This window comes from Atractosteus spatula, chromosome 18, assembly GCF_055471065.1.
Source record: "Atractosteus spatula isolate fAtrSpa1 chromosome 18, fAtrSpa1.hap1, whole genome shotgun sequence".
Classification (NCBI taxonomy): Eukaryota; Metazoa; Chordata; class Actinopteri; order Semionotiformes; family Lepisosteidae; genus Atractosteus; species Atractosteus spatula.
The window spans coordinates 8663909-8685980 of NC_142723.1; the positions used below are offsets into that span (position 1 = coordinate 8663909).

Consider the following 22072-nt stretch of genomic DNA (forward strand, 5'->3'; position numbering starts at 1 on the left):
CAGCAGCGCGTCACAGCACAAATCTCTCCCTCCTTCTCCCACACCGCCAGCTGAACCGGCCACTGCTTGGCACTGGGCCAGAGGACGCCGATTGGACACAGCAACAAGCCTGCCGCTGTTTGTGTCCGTGGGAGATCTGAATCCCCACAGATCGGATGAGTATTCAACATTCTGCATTACAGCTTGAGAATTCAATTGTTACCTAAACACCAGTTGATATCAATTTAATTCCTATGTCATGTACTTGCTTTTGAGTATCTAGTGTAGAAGTTGTAATCCAAGTTCATTTACGAAATGGTCTAATGAATGATATACTGAATGTATGTCCCTCTTGGTTTGTAACTCTTCATGATTGAATATACCTTTTGTATTCTGCTAACCCTCACGATAAGATCTGTTATGTTTATATGCACATTTTATGTATTAATAAATGTATTCTCGTGTATTAGTATCCGTGTGCGTGCGTTGTTTGAATTATCATGCAAGGTTGATTCTAATAGCCATCAAAGAATCCTTTTGTGACTTACTGCTACAATTAAGAATTGTACCAGTAAATGCACAAACCCCTACATTTACTGGTGCCTCGTGAGAGGATGCCTACATAGTCAAGCAAGCAATTTGTCTGCTATATTTTGGGATTGAAGTAATGATCCCCTCTGGTTAAGGTAGAAACCATCCCGTTTATAACACATAAAAAAATGCCCCAATTATTAATAAAGGTTATTCTGTTGGATGCACACCAAGTATCTAACCAGTGATTTAGGGAGTATAGGGTATGTCTCCTCTGTATAGGATTGGTAAGGGACCAGACAATTATATTCCGACATTTTCTTTGTTCTCTTTTGCACATAGAAATGAAGTTGCTCTTTAACAACTCAGATTGTTGGTACTTTATATCATTGTACAGCGTGTACAACCGAGGTGGAGACTTCATTGCTGGAAAATTTGTCTAGTTTTGCCTCAATGTCAGAAACTCTGGCCCCAGGGAGGCATTTTACAGAGAGCGCAGCTTTGTGATGGTTAGGAAAATCGAACATTCCTGATTATCAAGTCACCAATTATGAGCATCTTATCTGCATTGACAGACAAGCTGCCTAAAACAGAGAACCTGTTGCTGAGTCAGATTGGTAACTGGTGTGCAGGGGGTCTAGTCTTTGAGCTCTTAGACCACCATCTGACCTGACCCAGGGCTTCCGTGTGGTTGCTGCTGGTGCCGGCGCCGAGAGGAAATGCAGCTAATTCTGAATTGACTGAGTGCTCCAACTGAGCTGAATCTCTTCAACTCTCAATCTGTTTAATATCTAATAGTGTGCTAATGCGCCCCTCCAAAACGCAACTTCTGTCCTCCAACTCTACTATAACTAAACATTTCTGGCAATTAAAATTATCTATATTGTTGGTTGAAAAGTCTGATCTTTATTGTTGTCATAAATCATCTAATTAAGAAACAACAGCTAAAGAAAGAAACAACAGCTAGTACTGTTGTTAGTAGTACTGGGGCTCCACAGGGGACTGTCCTTGCTCCATTCCTGTTCACTTTTTACATCTCTGACTTCAGGTACAACTCTGAGGCATGTCATCTGCAGAAGTTTTCGGATGACTCTGCAATTGTGGGGTGTATTAGAGAGGGGAGGGAGGAGGAATATAGGAACTTAATTACCAACGTTGTGGAGTGGTGTCATCTTAACCATCAGCTACACACCAGCAAGACCAAAGAAATGGTCATGGACTTTCGAAGGAATAAGTCTCTGCTGAACCCTGTTTCCATCCAGGGTGAGGACATAGAGGGGGTGCAGTCCTACAAGTACTTAGGGGTACACCTGGATGATAAGCTGGAGTGGTCTGGTAACACTGATGCCCTGTACAAGAAAGGTCAGAGCCGACTCTATTTTCTTAGGAGGCTCAGGTTCTTTGGTGTGTGTTGAACACTGCTACACATTTTTTTATGAATCAGTGGTGGCAGCGGCCATCTTCTACGCTGTTGTGTGCTGGGGCAGCAGCATCATGACAAGAGATGCAAATAGGCTCAATAAACTCATCAAGAAGGCTGGCTCTGTGTTGGGGTTGAGCCTTGACCCCCTGGAGGTGAATGCTGACCAAGCTCACAGCCATCATGAACAACACCTCTCATCTGCTTTCATGGGACTGTTATTGGGCAGCGGAGCACTTTTAGCAGCAGACTGGTCCAGCTACGGTGTTCAAGGAAACGTTTCCACAGGTCTTTCCTCCCGGTGGCTGTCAGGGTGTATAACGCTGCCCTAGGCTAGGACTGTTAGCCCTTCATTTGCTCGTCTATGGACAGCATGTTGCTCCATTATACTTTTTGGACAATCAATCTGTATAAACATAAGCACATTTTGCACATATTCTATTGTTTTTACAGTGACTATGATCATTATATTTTGCACACACCTATGTATTTATTTTTAGTTATTTATTTAATTTTTCATCTATTCTGATGTCTGTTTTTGTCTTGAGCTGGACTGCTGTAACACATCAATTTCCCTTCGGGATCAATAAAGTCTTATCTATCTATCTAAAATAAGAACACCTGCATAATGCGTTGCAGAGAACAAAACACTGCAGAGTCCAGTATCCCTTAGGATCAGTTCTGGAAGAAGGAGATGATGTTGGTGTACAATGGAGGCTTGTGATTGCATCTGTGCTTCTCTCAATGATCCTGGCTGCCTTAGAGAGTTGTATGGAGGGGGCAGAGCTGCCTGATGGGGACACACGGGCTCAGGTGAGGGCAGTTTAATGGTTTTGTGCCCATCAAGACCAGGATGTGTGATGCAGGTTATGTGGGTACCAGCATGTACAAGACAGTGTGAAGGAGTGCCGCTCACTGGAAATAGAGGCTTGGTCTCAGATTTTCCTCAGAAGACAATATAAACTCTCATTGTCCATTTAGGAAAATGTGTAAAATAGGGCACCCCTGCACAGGTTTCTTGTTGTAATCAAAAGGTGATTTTTTCTTACTGTGCTCCTTTCTTCAAAGTGTCATTAAGGACTGAAAACAAGAGGTACCTGTGGGAGTGTAGAACAAACAAATTGTTGAAATAGATTCCCAGAGCTACAGTACTTTAAGAAATGGGATGAGATTCTTGGATCAGTAAACTTGTAAATGAGCAGAAAGAGCTGAAGGGCCACTTCTCTTTTATTGTTAACCTTTCCATTGCTCATGAAAGCCACACAGCTGCTAATATTTTCTGTTTTGCTACTATTAATATTAATTATAACATTATATACTGTATATAACATTATCGTTTCATTCAGTTCTATATTTTCTCTCTAATTCACACTGTCTAGATCTAAGAAGGCATTGCTGTTCTTATGGGTGGGTAGCTGCGTCAGCATGCGTAGGCTACAAAGGAACAAGTAATAGGTTTATTCCATGCTGAAAAAAAGAAGAAAGAGAACACAACGTTTCGGCCGTGGAGCCTTCTTCAGGAGCCTTCTCCACACCTGAAGAAGGCTCCACGGCCAAAACATTGTGTTCTCTTTCTTCTTTTTTTCAGCATGGAATAAACCTATTACTTGTTCCATTGCTGTTCTTACTTTGCCTAAAGCATCTAAGAACCCACTTAAACTACTAGTTTATTTAAAATGCCTTGTTTTTCAGATTAATTTTTTTCTGAACTGCTCAAAACAATTGTACACAATATGTGGTTTAGTGAGACATGATAAGATGGATTTTATTGCCACATTTTTTCACACTTCCTGAGCTGCCAATTTTCAGTCTGTTGCTTTCCCTTTGTGCACATCTGCTGCCATTCTGTGCAGAAATATGTTTTTGTGTTGTCCTCACAATGTTCCTTAAAATGCATGAAAGGAGGAAGAAAAATGTAAATAGCTCCTGTTGGTGATGTGATAGTTCTCTTGCTAAGCAACAAAAATAAAATGTACTTAACTCTGAAGCCTTCCAGCCCAATAAAACTTCTCATATTTAGCTGTGGTTTGGAAAGGTGATAACATACAAGAATATTAATAGTGGATAATATGAAAATGTTTTTCATGAAAAAAACTGAAGAGCTGCAACAGACAATTTAAAAAGCTTTCTGAGTCTAAAAGGATCCAACATCGTTTCACAGGCAGACTTGTGTTATCAGTGTTATTATAAGGTAAACAAATTACTATTTTCATCATCTCTGGTTCATGTGAACTACTGTAACTGCCAAGCAGGAATGAAAAGCAGGGTGACACTGCTGGCGTACTTTGGTTGTCTATAGCTGAACATTACAGGCAGTTTTGAAAATAAAAGTGGGAGGAAGCCAGATTTCAAAGCAGCTGTCACATTCAAATCATCATATTAAGTAGAGTCCCCAAAGAACATATCAATAAAAGAAAAGATCAAAATTATGTGAGCAGATAACAGAACACATAACATAATAAACTCAAAAATAATAAACAATGGTTATGAAATATTAATGACAGTTTTATTCAGGCATTCTATTAAATTATTTTCATATTAGTTTTTCTAAGCAGGTGTCTTTAAGGATGTTTTGGTAGGGAGCCTTTTGAAATTCAAACAACAGCTCTATATTCCAATACATGGTCTCACTGAAAATTCTTACCTATACTGTACCTATACCGTAGAGGATGCATATGTCACTTTATAAAACCAAGGACACACGTGAAGAGTATTGTGAGAGGCTGTGGATATAGGACTGAAAACAAGAGGTGCTTCCTTACAGAGGGGCCTATGGGAGGTTTTGTAGAACAAACTGTTGAAATAGATTCCCAGGGCTGCTTTAAGAAATATAGGGATGAGATTCTTGCCTCTGTAAACTGGTAAATGAGCAGGAAGAGCTGAAAGGCCACTTCTCTTTTATGTAACCAGCTCAAGAAAGATACACAGCTGCTAACATTTCCTATTTTGCTACTGTTAATATTAATTAGAACATTTATATGAACCAGAAAAATGTTTCCTAGGTTGTCTCCATAAAGGTGAGCACTAAAGTCTATTAGCTTTGGAATTCTTGTCTTGTAAGACAATTTCTTCAAATATTTTTTACTTGAAATCAGGCTCACCATCCAAAAGATGGCAAGGTTGTTTTGTAAATATTAGCATTACAAATGTAATACAGTCAGTCCCCTGTTGTTCTAGTCAATTGAGGGTTACCTATGAGCCACAAGAAGCACTTTCTGACACAAATGATAGTAAAATGTAGTAGATCTTTATCTCACTGATGTTGTTCTACATTGCATCTGCCATCACATTTACTTCACAATGTTTTTATAAGTATTTTTAATTTACTTAAACAATTGTTTGGGGTGTTTCTTTGTCACTAAGCCTAGTTCAAAGCCTTCCACCCTGTCTTAACTAATGCTAAGGCAAACAGAAATTGAATATTGCAATATCCAATGATTAAACATTTAATTACTATTATTAATAATTTAATAATTGAATATTGTATATAAATAATAATTGATTATTGGAATATTGGACTGCTTGCTGGCAATACTGTTATTCACCGTTTGACCTTGTTTATCAAACTATACTATACTAATCTATACTAGATTAAAAAAAGATAGCTAAAAATAAAATTTTAATTTTAATTAAATAAAATTAATAAAAATGTCACTTATAAAAACAACAAAAGTTTTACACAATACTTCCTGCTCACTAATGACTCAGGCAAGGCAGGTAACATGTTTCCTGACAGAGAGAGGGCAATTATATAGAATCACTTTCTTGAATATTATTTGTCGTGGGCAACATGTTTTAAAATAAAATATTTAACACATAAGGCATATCCATTTTCCTGAAACTGACAGTATTCCTGACATTTCTCTTAAAGTGTATTTGTATGCACAGAGAAATAGATGTAGGAGGGTCAATAACACTGAGAGAGAAAAGGCAAAAGTGGATGTGTTGCACCAGATGTACTGTAGCATTGATGTACATAAAGATTTGTTATTGTGTTTATTGCTGTGAAAGGAAGAGTGATGGGTGCGCAGTGGTTAGCATTGCTGCCTTGCAGTTCTGGGACCTGGGGTTTCATTCTGCAACTGGGGTGCTGTCTGCATGGAGTTTATATGTTCTCCCCAAGTTGGCCTTGGTTTTCCTCTGATTGCCCCGGTTACCTCCCACATTCCAAAGACATACTGGAGAGTTAATTGGCTTCTGGGAAAAATGTCCCTGGTGTGAGTGTGAGAGTCTGTCTATGTGTGCCCTTTTATGGACTGACGTCCCATCCAGGGTATATCCAGCCTTGCTTCTGTTGCTTGTCTGGATAGGCTCCAGCTCCCCTTGGCCCTGTACTGGATAAAGTGGTTAGAAAATCGATGGATGGATGGAACGGTGACTTCATGCCTTTTAGCATGACGCATGCTACCTATTACCAGAAGTAAAAAAGAGGAATAATAAATCCTATATTTATATGAGTGAACAGATACCCTAAAAATAAAACAGTGCTTAAACTGTTTGTCAAGAAATTTCAAATTGCGAGTAAACAAAATCTTTGGAATCAATACAAGTCTTTGCAGACCCCGTGACTGCATGAAAAAAACACAAATGTGGATGAAAACTCAGATTTGCATAGCTCTTCCATCTGTCAGTGACAACGGGTCCTATAATAATGTTTTTGTTGGCTGCCATCTTTAGCAGGCAAACAATGCAAATATCATGCACAATTTTCATTTTATGAAAAAACGTATACCACTAGATTCTGCAGATGACAGAAATATGGTAATGCGTAACGGTCATGTCCATCAATTTGTGTGGCATTATTGCTAACTGAAAATGAGCCTATGGACTTTCCTTCTATAATGTGTAATTTTTCATTATTTCACATGCTTCATTATTATGGCTTTTTAGAATAAGAGATCAATCTATTTTTGGGAGTAGTCAAAAGGACAAATTTACTTTAATACTAAGGCTCATACTCAGGTGAAGTTCAAGAAAGACAAGAAATCCCAGTATTAAACTTCTAATTATATACCAGCAATCAGGAGTTTATTGATGCCATTGAAATTATATGGTACATACTATGTGAGCAAATACTGAGCATATTCAATTTACATATTTTACACTATTTGCCATCAGTTACAGAAAAACTTGTTTTCTTTGGTCTTTCAGGTTTGCCTATCAGGACAATTAATTTCCAATCGGTCAGTCCATACTCAATGTACAGTACCTATTATTATATATCGTATTTCAATGAGCAGGCTCTTTTTCCCCAAAGAGCCAGCTTGATTTGGATTCCTTAGCTTTTCTTGCTTTAATGTATAATGCAGGTGGCAGGCTGGTACAGTGGTTTGCACTGCTGCCCCGCAGCGCTGAGGCTCTGGGTTTTAATTCCTGGAGTTTGTATGTTCTCCCCATGTGCACATGGCCTTAATACTGGTACTCCAGTTTCTTCCCACAGTACAAATACATACTGATAGATTATTTGGCTTCTGGGAAAATCAGACCTGGTGCGAGTGTGTGTCTGTGTGTGCCCTGCAATGGGTGTATTCTGCATTGTGCTCATTGTTTGCAGGGTGCAATGTAGGCGCAATGATTGGGCTGCCCTGCAACCCTGTATCAGATAAAGGGGCTAGAAAGTGGATGGATGAATTATTAATAATGCAATAGTAAATAATGAACGTTAGTTTGAATTAAGATGAGAGTGGTCTGATGTCTCTATGTTTGGTACTTTAATTTTGTACATAAATTAAGTCACTATTATTACTTAATAAATAATGAAATTAAAGTCATTTTTCTTTACTGTGATCCCTAGATTAACTACACAATACTTCATTTATACTGTACAGTGCCTTCAGAAAGTATTCACACCCTTGCATTTTTTCCACATTTTGTTTCTGTTACACCTCCAAATTTTAGCAGATTGAAATAATGTTGTTTTCTCCCTTCCATAACACAATAAATTCAACATTTATGAACCAAAAAATATTTTTTATTCAAGAACATTCAGTTCTCCAGAACGAAAGACTTACATTTTTCATTTACAAAAGTATTCCACCCCCAAGTCAATACTTTCTACATAGTCCTTTAGCTGCAATTACAGTCATGAGTCTTCTTGGGTATGTCTGTATGAGCTTTGCACTTAGAATTTTTGCCCATTCTTCAATGCAGATTTGCTCCAACTCTTAGATGGAGAGCATTGGTGGACAGCAATTTTCAGGTCATTCCACAGATTTTCAATTGGATTCAAGTGTGGGCTCTGGCTGGGCCATTCCAGAATACTAACCTTCTTCCCCCCCCCCCCCAAGCCATTCCTTGATAGTCTTTGCTGTGTGCTTTGGGTCATTGTTCTGCTGGAAAATGAATCTTCACCCTAAACGCAGATCTCTTGCTGACTGAAACAGGTCTCCTCAAGGATTTGCCTGTATTAAGCTTCATCCTTGTTTCCCTTGATGGCAAAAGCTGTCCAGTTGCTCCTGCTGAAAAGCAACCCCAGAGCATGATGCTGCCACCACCATGCTAGACGGTAGGGATGGCGTTACCTGGGTATTGGGCTGTACTTGGTTTGCACCAAAAACAGTGCCTTGCTTTCAGGCCAAAGAGCTCAACTTTAGTCTCATCAGACCACAATTTTCTTCCAAAAGGTTTCAGGTTTTGTCACATGGCTTCTAGCAAACTCCAGGCATGACTTAATGTTGTCCTTTCTCAGAAGTGGCTTCCTTCATGCCACTCTCCCAAAGAGGCCGAATCTGTGAAGTGCTGAAGAGATTGTTGATGTCTGGACAGTTTCTCCCATTTCAGCCAAAGAGCTCTGCAGCTCTGTCAGTGTTGTAGCTGGTCTCTTGGTCACTTCTCTGACAATTACCCTTCTTGTCCAGTCGCTCAATTTGGTAGGACAGCCTGATCTTAGTAGTGTCTGGGTTATCCCATGGTCTGCCATTTTGTTACAATGGATTTCATGGTGCTCCTAGGAAGGTTCAAAGCTTTGCCAATCTTTTTATAGCCTTCTCGAGCTTTTTTTCCTCCTAACAACCTCATCTCGAAGCAGCTTCTTGGTCTTCATGATTGATCAAGATTGATCTGATCTGCTATTTCAGTTGTGAAACCTCACAGTCAGTGATATTTATTGTGCAGTCAAGCAATTGAACACAGGTGGATTCAAAATGAACACAGGTGTACTTTGTTAACATATTTAGTGTGATCTCTCAAGATAATTGAATACCTCACCCAATTTACGTTGTTAAAACAAAAGGGTTGAATACTTATCAATTAAGTAATTTTATCAATTAAGACATCTAAATACTTTATTTCATTTTAACATTAGAGAGAATTACATCTACAGGAGTAGAAAAAATCTCATGCTTTAATTTGACTTTGCAACAGAGCAGAACGAGAAATAATCAGTGAGGGGTGAATATTTTCTAAAGGCACTGTACTAGATTAGATCATATTAACCTCGAACAGATAACAGTTTCATCCAAATAAGATGTTCTCAATAATTTTACTCAACGTTTTTTCTTACATAGTTACATGTTATTTAATATAAGTTTATGTGGACTATAATGGAATTGTCATTTTTGTTTGTGTGTGTGTGTGGAGGGGGGGTGCTTTGCATGTAAACGTCTAAATGATTAAGCCAGTGATTATACATTATGCAGGCTTCAGTGCTGACCCACTGTTAAATGAGGTACATCACATACTGTGAATGCTGCCTTTAAAATGAGAACGCACCAACAAGGCAGTTGAATAAGACGAGACCTTCTACAATAACCCCACTTCCTCAATATATTTTTGATATATGCTTGATAACCACATACACTTATCATCAGATACAAAAGCAGTTAACTTATTCTCCACGAACTCTTATCGAGGACATCATACACTTCCCGATCCCACACATTTCCTAAAGGTCATAAGGAATATGTGGAGTATGGACACATCATGTCATGGCTCCATGTTTTTTTTTCAAATATCACGTTTTGCAAACCGGCGTACATATTGTTAATGGATTAAATGTAGCGTACTTTTTTCCCTATTTGTATCGACCATCGCTCAACTAAGTTGTTTTAAAAACCATTCACGTTTTAATTTCTTGTAAAGGTTATACGATACAAAAATGTACAAAATAAATTGGTATCTTCTCGTTTGTAACTTTTATGTTTATTTCTAAGAATGGAAATCGTGCACTCGTGCCCTTCTATATGTACTAAGGCAGTTTTTTTCTGCCCCAATAATATTTCCACGCCCATCACCATCTCTGCGCCAGCAGAGCTTGACAGATTCTGACAGTAGTGCTTCCAAATATGTAGCTTTATGTTGCGCAGGTGAAATTAGCAGAGACAAGAAGGCAATTTTCTTGTGAAACGCAACGCCCCTTGTTCATGTTTAAAAAATGGACGACTCTTGCCACTGATCGTGACAGCAAACTGAAGAGAAAGTATTCTAGCAACAGGTAAGAAGACCTTATTTTTCCCATACTCGTAAAGACTTTACTCACTTTCAGTAAATGTCACTTTTTTCTAGCTGACCGGTCACAAAAGTATAACTCTTGTGATAAAATTATCAGATAACATTTTTCGCACAAACAGAAAAGTGGAAATAGTGCGTTTTTCTTTCTACAGCAGAAAAGAAACTTATTGCAGGTCCTCATCTCATCTTCTTCTATCAGAATTTTAATATTTTGAATATAAATATGTCAATTAATTATCTTGGAAAGTTTGAAGCAGGTACATTCAGACGATTATGCTATATTTCAGTACAGTAGCTAAATTAACTTTTCCACTTTAACTGCAGTAGTGCAAGTCCGCGCGAGAACTGAAGCCAACTTTGAACACTCTAGTTCAGAAGAAGAGCGGGCGTAGCTAAACTAGTTTGAAACATACAGTAGGCTGACTTTCCTTATTAGCAACATTTAATGTCGAGTATATCTGAAACATACAGAAAAAATAAAAGTTTACTTTCTATTTAGTTATTTTTTCCATAATAAAATAGCACATTGAACAGTAATTTATAGGAAGGAACAGGTAATTGAGTCTTAATATTAAAACTTTTAATTATGTAATGATTTTAATAACCGTCACCATTTAAAATAGTTGATTACCATTTCTGAAAACCCAACTGATTAATCTTAAAATAGGACTTTTAAATTGCTCATAATATTTTTAATTTCATAAACTGCAACATCTTTTACACTTTAATCTTAATCTTCAAGAATCAAAATATTTAATCCCGATTCCCTTGAAAGCAGAACAGTTAAGATTCTATGGATTAGTGTGTCCCTGTATCTCTTGAACTGTTTTGGTATGTGATTGGTTCCTGCTAATGTATACTGTATGTGCGATTCTGAAATGCGTAAAAAAGATTGCATGAAATTACACTGAAAATTTATAATTTGCTTTAATTTGAAGTGAATTTCTTTCCTTTCCAAAATGCTCACTTTCTCCTGTTGTAAAATATATGTACATTATATTCTAAAAAGTTTGTTCTTTGTTACCATTCACCAATTCAGGTAGTTTCACTTCACTTAAGATACAGTATAATTTATGTGGTAGCTATTCAAAACTATGAGCTTAAATTCAAAGTTTAATTGTTCAGTTTCATATATTTATGTCTAAAATGTTAGAATTCACTATAGTCTATTAAACATTTGACAAGTAATGTGAATAAAATTAATACCTTTTCAAGCTGCTGAAGTCCAGTTGTGTTTGCCCGTAGTGTTAAGCACTTTGTCCAAAAATACAAAATGATTCCCTGCAGGAATTATAAGCAACAGCAAGGCTGTAAGTGTAGCAATATAACACAAACACATCTAGGATGAAAGTAATATCTGAAGCCCAAAAGACTATGGAGGAAAGATTTAATAGGTTACATTCACTAGATAACACAAGAGTGACTTGTACTGAGCAGGTTTGGTGGGAGTGGGCTATAATTGCTTTGATTACACTTATTGCTCCAAGGCCTTAAAGTTTAGCTTCAGTTAAAATTGCAGAAAATTGAAGAATTTTCTCTTTGGCAGTTTGACAGAAGGATCTCTCACCCAGCAGTTTCTTAAGTAGAAGCCAAGACACGGACTTCAATAACAGCTTGTTCCATACTCTCATAATCCTTTTGCATAAAGAAGTGCTGCCTGTTTTGGTTTTAAACTTCCAGACATCTTCCCCACAACTTCCATTTGTGTTCTCTTGTTCATGTTTCACTCTTGATCCTGAAGAAGCACATTGGGTTGACTTTGTCAATGCCTTTGATAATTTTGAATACTTGTATCAAGGTCCCTTCATAGTGTTCCCTGTTCGTGACTAAAAAGATTGAGTTCCTTTAGTCTGTCTGTGTAGTACATTCACTTAATCCTGGGAACGTATCTAGTTGCTCTTCTAAGACATATTTTTTTGTAACATCGTGTCCAAAATTGGTAGTAAGTCTTGAATTTAATCTAAATTTTTTTGCATTTCATTAGCTTCATTTACAACATTTGTTAATCCTTCTGTTTTGGTATTTTCAGGAAAACTGGCTAATAATATACTAACTCTACCAAAGTCTAGATACTTAATATAAATTAGGAAGAGCAGTGGTTATATTACAGATCCCAACACTAATTCAAAATTTTGTTATTATTTCAAACCCATGTGTGCACTTAATTGATGGTATTACATATAAGCATGCAACATAAACCGAACAGAAGCATGAAGAAGCTAGTTACCACAGTGTTTTGTATTGTTTTGTAAAAATATTTTAGATAAGGCTAAAGCAGTCACTGCAAATGCTGCAAGGTGCAGTATCTGAGCAAAAAGTATGCAGAACAACATGAATTGAGCACGAAAACTGCTCCTGATGTGAAATCCTGTTTTGTGAAGTGGAGAATACCATGCTGGTTACAAAGCACAAGCTGTAATGCAGAGAGTTAGAGTACGAGATGCAGTTTTGTGGATTTCCTGGAAGATGGTTAGGAGTGGTGAGGTTCTGTTCACAGAATATGGTGAGAGGGGGTTAGGGGAGGAGAAAGTATCGTAATGTAGGTTTTCTAGATGTAAGCTTCTGTGAGATCAAAGTACAAACTATACAGATGTTAATAACTTTGACATACTGGAGGAACTAACCATTGATCATTATTAAAATCATTATCAGCATTAGCATAAAGACGTACAGTAAGAATATAAGAAAGTTTAAAATTGAAAAGTGGCCATTAGACCCATCTAGCCTGTTTTGTAATTAGTAGTTTATTGATCCAAAGATCTCATCCAGCTGTTCCTTGAAAGGAACTAGGATATCATCTTCTCTCTAATTTACCTACTCTCTTGAAATACAACATAATTATTTGAAAGAACATGCTTACAACTTGGCTTGGTGCAAAATCTTGGCTGGATATGTTGGGCTATATTCCCTCAACCCTTTGGGTAAAGAAGTCCTTGATGTTCTCAGCTTTGAGTGCACTTTAAAGTAGTTTCCATTTGAGCCTTCTGGTTCGTGTTTCACTGTTCTTTCTAAAGACATCTGCTGGGTTGACTTAGTCAGTGTCATGGAGGATTATGAACACTACCAGATCCCCTCATCGTCTTCTCAAGATTAGAAAGATTCAGTTCTTTCAACCTTTAGACCATACCCTAACCATGAAAAGCAAGTACTGTAAATACGGTTCAATGTATATTCTTGAAATATCTTAAAAGATCTTTGGTTTTCATTAATTTTTGTCAGATTGAGTAATTTAAAGACTTTCAGTAATGTCATTTCTTAAGGTGATAACAAAATGGAATTTAGTTTTCTGGAAAAGAGGCCCGAGTTTTTTTGGACAGTAAATAATTTTCCACCCTTGTCATTCTTGGTGTGTTTTCATTTCTTTTTTTTGCTCTTTGTACTTATGACATTTTTGCCTAATAGCAGCTCTGGCAGATATAAATACAGTTTGGATTTGCAAATGAAGGACAATGAAAGAAATTAAGAACACTATATACATTAAATTCTTCATAATGTCTTGTAGTCAATACTATACTATTTAATGCACTTGCTTTGTAGGAACTTTCTCTTCCCTCTGGAACATAGATCAACTTGCAGCTTTGGGGCAGCAGCTCCAGCTCCAGGACTTTTCCTTATGAATTGTCCAGTAGGGAAACAGTAAGTTCCACAGCCCCTTCCTACTTCCCAAGTGACAGTGCTGGATGCATATTCCCATCTAGCTAGGAAACTTAGGAGCACACTTCTTCTACTTCAGGGTAGAACCCAAAGCTCTGAAAAAAAAATTGTCCCATTTTGGTACCTTTACAGTTCTGCATGGGGACTCTATCCTCTAGTTCAGTTTACATAAAATGATAGAAGAATAACTAATCCTGAGTAGGTGCTTTAATCCTGGTGGAGCTCACTGCGAAGTGCTTGTGAGTTCTGAACTTTTTATAGATGTTTTTCTGTGTGCATTTCACTTGTGATTACCTGGGAAAAACTGAGTGTTGTGCACGCACCCTCACATTTGAGAGTAGTGGGAGTGTGAGAGACTTCGTTTTGCTACCATGATTACAGCTGCAGATGCTAAATTTAGCAGGAGCAGGAGGAGGGGCACCTTCACTTCCCTTTTCATTTTGGAGACGTAGGTAGTTTCCGATTGAAACTCGAGTATTTTATATCTTCAATAACACATAAGCTTTATTTACCCGTAAATGCTTACTAATCATTCTTATTACCATATACACTAAACAAGATGAAAGAAAGTCTCTTGGACTTACAAAATTTCATGATGTTTCTTACAGTAGTTTGCCACACTGTGTCACAGAGCACAGTGAAAACTAAGTGGTTAGTGTGTAATACGATATGCAAGAACTTGTCTTCGCTTTTTCAATGCTCCGTATGTTCTTTATTGTGATTTTACTTATGTTCTCCGTTGGTTATAGATAATAAATTCTTACTTTCCATAGAATTTCCCTTTCCCTCTTTGTAAAACAGCTAAAATACCACCATACAGATACTTTGTCAAGCTAACTGTAATGAAGTAATGAAGTATATGAAGTTGTATAGTACAAAAACACTTTCTTTGAACCAGAATAACCCCTGAGCTATTGCAAATGTGGGTCCTACTTTTGATGGCATTATATTGTAAGAACAAACCTAGTGAATGTAAATGTAATCAATTTAGAACAAATAATTTTGCTCCTAAAGAATCAATAAGTGCAATAACAACTGCTTTAAAGTCTATTTCAAGTACATAAAAAGCACTGAAACATAAATGTATTTCTGTCTTATATTAATATATTTACCATTACCCATATATTCCTAAAATATAATGAATAATTAATAATATTTAGATTTAACAGTGTAAAAAATAAGTACAAATGTATTACATATTGCTATATACCTACTGTATATCAATAATGTGTTATTATAAAAGTAACGAGTAATGAGTGTTTTGTTTATATACAGTAAATCTCCTGTTCTGTGACATTGTGCGGTATAATGAAATGTAATATCATGTAAATATTTCAGAAATTATATATTGAAGCTTTATGATTTAGCATTATACAATATGTAAACACTGCAGTATCTAAGTTACTGATTTTGGAATAATACTTAATTGAAGGCAGACATATAATGTGTACAGTACCCTTGGTTGACTAATAATTAAGATTGTTTTAAAATGGATTTTAAACAAGGATTGAATTAGTTTACATAGTATCACCAAGATCAAGATTGTATCCTTGGAACTATCAAGACTGTATAATTGCTGTTTTTATGGCAGGTTATTGTTCAAAGTAATATCACTCATTTAATAGTGTGACTTCTTTACTTTTGAACTGTTATTGCTAAAACTAGTATTTTAAAATATTACAAAATCTTAATTATGACAAAGCCTATGTATTTACAGTAACTAAGGCAATGTATTATTAGTACAATCTGTGAAATGTAAAACTTAAGTGCAAAAACACAATGCAGAGTGATATAATATATAATAGATATAATAGTTCTCCAATATTTAAGCATTTCTGACTAATTGTTTGGAGATATAGTTTTGAATATATATTTGATCACAGTGAGAATATTTAAAAATTGGTAATATTTTATCTTTAAAACGTAATCTAAATCTTAAATTCTGAGTCTGATGCTTGTTGATACTTGAAATATTCATTTGGATTTGAGATGCCTATGTGATACAATACCTATGGCAAAAAAAACAAAAACATTTCATAGGGAGAAGCATGGGTTAGTAAAGTAGATAAAAGATCACCTGGAACACAGGGGGGAACCCAGGTGGCTGACTGGGTTGGCTGACCCGGCAGACTCCGGGGCATGAAAACATAAACACCCCTGACTCGCTGAGAGTCGCTTGAGAACCACTGCCTCACGACTGGGAGCTAGGCCCTCAAGTATAGGGAAGGAAGCAGAAAACTCCACTGACTCGCTTTGAGAGGCGCTGCCTCACGACCAGGCGCTGCCCTCAGGGAATAGAAAGGAGGAGATAGCCCTTGGGAACGAATCCCTCAAGGGGGAAGAGAAAGAACCCCTGACTGGAGGAATCAGGGTGGCCGTGCCATCCTGAGATTCGGGGAAGTGAGCTTCACTTACCCCCTAAGTAAGTAAGGACCCTGGACCAACACTTTCCCTCCAAACACCCGTGAGGACAAACAAAGTGTGTGCCAATGCATAATTAAAACAAACATGAGAAAAGAACAGGAGAGGAAGGTGAAGAGGCTATGTGTGAGCCTGACCGCACAGTGGAGAGGAAAAAAACCCTACAGTACATGCCAATTCAGGGGAAAACTTCTGGTGGCCCCCTGCAGAACAGATGCCCCCCACTCCGGGCATACTAGCAATAGATAATAAGCAGCTGAAATGCCTGAGAGAGTGGTGTTGATGTAAAGGTGGACTGCAGAAGAGGACGATTGGCGCGTTGTTTAAATAAGTTGAATATCCAGAGTAGCTCGGGCACTGGAGATGGCAGCTCCAATTCTGAACGAGGAGAGTAAACTGAGGGTTGAGACCAACGTTGGAGATTGAAACTCACAGCTGAGGAGAAAACATGTGTCTGAGTACTGAAGTATCCACAACGAAGTGGATCAGGCTAGAAAAAAAAATGAGAGGCTGGGATACAAGTCAGGTCACTCAATTCTGGAAAACGGAATACAGACAAACTGGTAAATTGTGCTTCTTAGAATCTGCGGCAGTCAAACACATTGCATCCATAAGAGCATCACGGAAGGGGTAAAATGGCCTTGTCTATGGAAAAAAGTGGAGGATGTTGGAGGAGATAGGCTTCCTGGAAGGAACTCTTAGAGGTGCTGTCTCTGGATTCCACGAAGTGCAAGATGGAGTGCTGGAATAGAAAGCAGAGAGGACATTAAAGAGACTGAAATGTGGGGGAGAACTGAATCCCAGAGGTAAGATCCTGTTGCACTTGGAAAACAGAAGAGAAGAGCGAGGTTAAAATGGAAATAAAGGTGGCCTGTGGAATGGGGGAAAGGTAGAGCATGCAGTCCTGGCAGAAGAGTAGGCTGTGTGGACAGATGGGCTAAAGTATTTAGTAACATGTCCATTGAAGCTGGGTGGAGATTTGATTTCTAGAAAACAAAGGAAAGCAGAACTCAGACCTTGAAGGGAAAAAGAGCTGAGATGGACATGAGGATGCAGGATTTGGGTAACTGCGAATGGTAAAAAGCATTGATTGTAGCACTGGAAAAGCCAGGGAGGTGATCCTCACTAGAGCTGAAGGAAATCCAGGTGAGATGGCGAAGGAAACTTGAAATTAGGGGAAGAGGATCTTCCTTTATCGGAAATGGAAGTAGTGGTTTTGATATCAGAAATAAGATTAATCACTGGTTCTGAGGTGTCACAGACATGGATAGCAGCAACAATAGGGTAGAACTCTAGAAGGGCTGACGATTGTACAAGGAGAGAGAGAAAACCACTGGGCATTGAATATTCCTGAAAGACTGACAGAAGCATTAGAGATAAGGGGGAGGTCATGCAGAGTGGAACACCAATTCTTGTAGAAGATAGAGGCAGTTCTCAAGACGGAGTAGAGATCCACAGTCTGATATCCTTCTGAGCGTCGGCTGAAATAGAAACATGGACATTGAGAGATGACGGTTGTAAAAAGCGAGAAGATGGGAGAAAGATTTGGCTTGAGATAGAATACGGATATCATAATTTTAATGCGCCGACTAGAATAGCAAGTCACATCAGTGATAATTTCAAAATCTGAAATGAAAATAGAGACAGCTGTTGGGAGGAATGTGTACTGCAAAGTTAACCATATCTAAAGTGATAGGGCTTTTCTGCTGGAAAGCTTACAAAAAGCCAAAAGGGGGTGATCCAGAATGACGAAGAGGAGATTCTAGGAGCCAATGAGAAAACCTTTCGGAGCTCAGCTGTAATCAAGGCGGCAATCATCTCAGGCTCAGGAGTTGAGAATTGGGACAAGAATAAGATGGAATTAAAAACAGGCCAGTAGAAACCTTTTGAAGAACATGTAGGAGGTAGTTAACAACATGGGAGGGAAGATCCTGAAGGGCGCTTTCCCAGGATGTGAATACAAATGGGTGTATGAACTTGAAAGAAAAGAATCATTTTGGAGCAGTTGGATGGATCAGTCTAAAGAGGGTGAGACTGCTAGGTTATGAAAAACAGAATTGACATCTTCACCTTCAAGGATCTGGCGGCGAAAATGAGGGTGGCCTGAGAGCAGCATAGAGTCTGAGTCTTTAGCTGTACTGAGGGTGGGGAAAAAAAAGAGACTGGAGATAGGCGGGGCTGAAAGAGGCAGAGCAGAATAAAGGGAATTTTCAAGCTTGAGCAGACAGGAGTTGATATCAGCTACAGAGCGAGAAACTGGTTAGAGAGTTTGAGAAGGCTGCTGAGAAATCTGCAGAGAAAGAGAATCTGCTAGAGAGCTGGGTAGCTGTGGAGGAGGAGAAGGCAGAACTGGAGAGTTGAGAGAAGGAGGAGGAGCTGTCCGATTTGCAGAAGGCGGAGCTGCAGGTACTGCTGTAGAGAGAGAAGGATGGAGGATTGCTTGAGCTGAAATGGAAATGCATAAAAGTAGAAAAAAGGGGCTATAAACGGTCAGAGTGAGGAGGAATAGGAATACATCTGTCGAACAGTGATTTGAGGAGCCTTGGAAGAGACCAGTCCTTGTAAAAGAGTCAAGTCAGCGTATCCGAGGTGGTGTGGCGGCGTTTGAATGGTGTAATTAGGTGGAAAATTAGAAGGTCGAGATGGCGAAACAGTGGAAAACAAACGGCATGGAGAATCTTCAAGGTGCTGTAGGAGAGGAAGGTGGTCTGGAGATGACGGAGAATTAGGTCTGTGAGCCATTGTAGGTCTAGCGCTCAGAATTCAAGTAAGATGAATTCAAAACCTCTAGACGTGTGTGTTACCAGGGTAAGGGTTTAAATAGGAAAGAGATAATTGAATGATAGAGGAAGGGGCTGAGCACCGCCCACACTGCTCCCCTAGAACTCCACCTATCGGTTTCCATTTAAAATATTGTAATGCAACAGGGTTCAGGTGGGCACCCTTGTCTTCTGCCTACACAGGTCGGCCCCGCACTGTGGGGGACGCGAACCCAGGCCTCCGGCATCACTCAACAGGGACCCAGCTTGTTGAGCTAAAGAGAGATCTCTCTAGAGGCCAGTGGTTGTAGTCCTGCTATTACAGGGAAGGGCGGTGACGTCACCGCTCTGGTAAGCCGGCTCTTACACTCAACTGACGGCCATATGCATTACAATATGATATTTCAGTATTTTTTTTAAATAGACTACAGACAAATAAAACAGGGTTTTCCTCATTAACTTGTGATATTACGAAATTAAACACTCTTTAATTGTGCATATAACAGAATTCTAATTTACATGACAGGCACAGTGCCTAATCTCAATACCATAATGTGCCTGTTGGCCTTTCTGTCTGATAATTTGGAGCATTATCAGACTTTATACTTTTTTAGAACTTCTTTATTGTCTAGTCTATGGGCTGAGGTTTGTATCAGTAAAAAGGAAATGTTTTGTCCTTTGCTGAACACAACTGCATGAACCATAAGAAAAAGAAAGTATTTGCCCTCTATCATTCTGTTGAATGAAAGTGCAAAGAAAGTTTTGGTTAAGTTTTTTTTCTTTGGAAAAATACATGTTATCTTAACAACTTTTGATCTCTGATATGACAGGAACTGGAATGTGCTGTCTGTGATGTACAATTCAGTGCATGGCTATTAATGATTCATAATTTGAAATTCCTTGTTTAATTGTTTTTTCTTTTTCAATTATAGTGACAGTGAAGCTAACTATACTGTATACAGTATATGAAACTAGAAGGTGCAATTTATATAAGTATTTATATAGACTTTATTGGAAGAAATCATCAACATGCCTCTAACCTGGGAAAGACAAATAATATATTGATATGTATTAACATGTCTTCTGCCTAAGGGGCAGAAATACTTGGGTACAGAGATTTCAGGGCCTGTTGGTATTCTATCAACTGTAGCTTAAGTAAAATTATGTATTATTCATAGGCCATTAACAGAGCTCTTGTAACAGTCAAGACAGGGATGGTCCCCAGTTCATGGACTGGAATATTGTTCATGAAGTGCCCAACCATAAGAAAAAATTGAACCAAGTAATTACAAACCAGTAAGTCTATCTTCTATTACATGTAAGATAATGGAAACAATCAAAATTAAAGGATCATCTAATTTAAATAAAAGTCCTGGGGATGGTCATGTATTTAGAATAGATAAGTTGTACTTAATAAGTTGTTAGAGCTCTGTTGAACAAGGAACAGCAGAACAGGTCATGCACTGATAATATGATATGGTATTTAGATTTCTGAAGGCTTTGATTAAACTCCTCAAAAAAGATGAATTATCAATTTACATTCAAGGGAATGCTTGTATTTGGATTAAGAATCGGTTAATGAGTAGCAAACAGAGGATACAGGTAAGGGATAAATGTTCCAATGATGTGATGTGATTAGCAGAATAGGGTATCTGTACTAGGACAGCTGTTCTTCCTAATTTATTTAAGTGATCTAGATTGTGGTGGAATTAGTATATTAGCCAAATTTGCAGATGATAGTAAATAAGATGATTAGGAAACTCTATAGAAGCTGCAAAGGAAATTAGCTAATGACATATAATTTCAATATACTGTATAGTGTTACTTGCAGTTGACAAAGTTAAAGATAAAATAGGATGCATAAACCATCACTCCTCTAAAGCAATGGCTGAACGTGACCTTGAGGTAATTTCACTACAACATATTACACAATTTGGACTTCAATTTATGAACTATAGCATTACATAGATTAGTCTATAACAGGTATTGTCTTCGGGATTTACAGTATAGCTAATTGCTTATACCAATCAAATGTCTCCTTTAGCTTTCTCTAAAATACTATATACTGTACATCTACGGTAAATGCACCTAGATTTCGAGCATGTGCCACAACATTTTTCACACTGTATTCTGTTTGGTTTTGCTTGCATCTGCAGTAGAAGAGGTCACTGTGCATTTTACCTGCTCTTTAGCCAGTTTTATGCCCACCGTTTTCTCTGGACCCAGGGATCCCACCTTTCAGACATATTGTGCAGTTAATATTTGTTTTCTCCCTAATTAGCCATGGGTGTTTCATTTGATGAACTTTTATTTCCAGGAGTCCAAATGGTAGGAAGCACCCGAATTTCATTACAAAAGTTTAAATTCTCTTTGCCCGATGAATCAACATGTGGATTCCACTCCTCTTTTATACAGTCATGCTTTCAGCCCCAGCACTGAGCCACATTGGTAGCACAACTCACACCTGCATGCAGCCTGGGCCTTTCTTAATTTCTGTTTTGTTTTAGCAAAGGTTCAGATTTATTGTCAGATTCTTTAAAATAGTTCTGTTAGTTTTTTTACTGAAAAAAAAGTTTATTTGACATCCTTTTGGCTATTTGTACACAACCAATGTGCAGATTCAAAGTTAAAAAGGATGTTACATTTAGAAGCATTTTAAAACCTTCTTTAAAAGAAATTAAAAACAATCTTTTTCAATAAACTGCTCCTGCCCATTGTAGTCAAGGCTGTAATCTACTTGTCCAGTCCAGTGCATCATATCAAGAGATTAGCAGATGACAGAGTTGAAATAGTTGATGATTCCTTCTTTAACTAGTTCATAAAACACCAACTAAAAACAGTACAACTATTGATCTAATCT

At 37.9% G+C, this 22072-nt stretch overlaps 1 protein-coding gene across 2 annotated transcripts in view; it reads left to right on the forward strand.

Annotated features, from left to right (window-relative positions):
* The first annotated feature begins 10226 nt into the window (after nucleotides 1-10226).
* card11 (caspase recruitment domain family, member 11) overlaps nucleotides 10227-22072 on the forward strand; it is a 59355-nt gene continuing 47509 nt past the window's right edge. For both annotated transcript variants that reach the window (XM_088936753.1, XM_088936754.1), the window contains exon 1: nucleotides 10227-10361. In XM_088936753.1, the coding sequence (XP_088792879.1) occupies nucleotides 10291-10361 (71 nt within the window). In that variant the 5' untranslated portion in view covers nucleotides 10227-10290. The remainder of the gene's footprint in view (nucleotides 10362-22072) is intronic.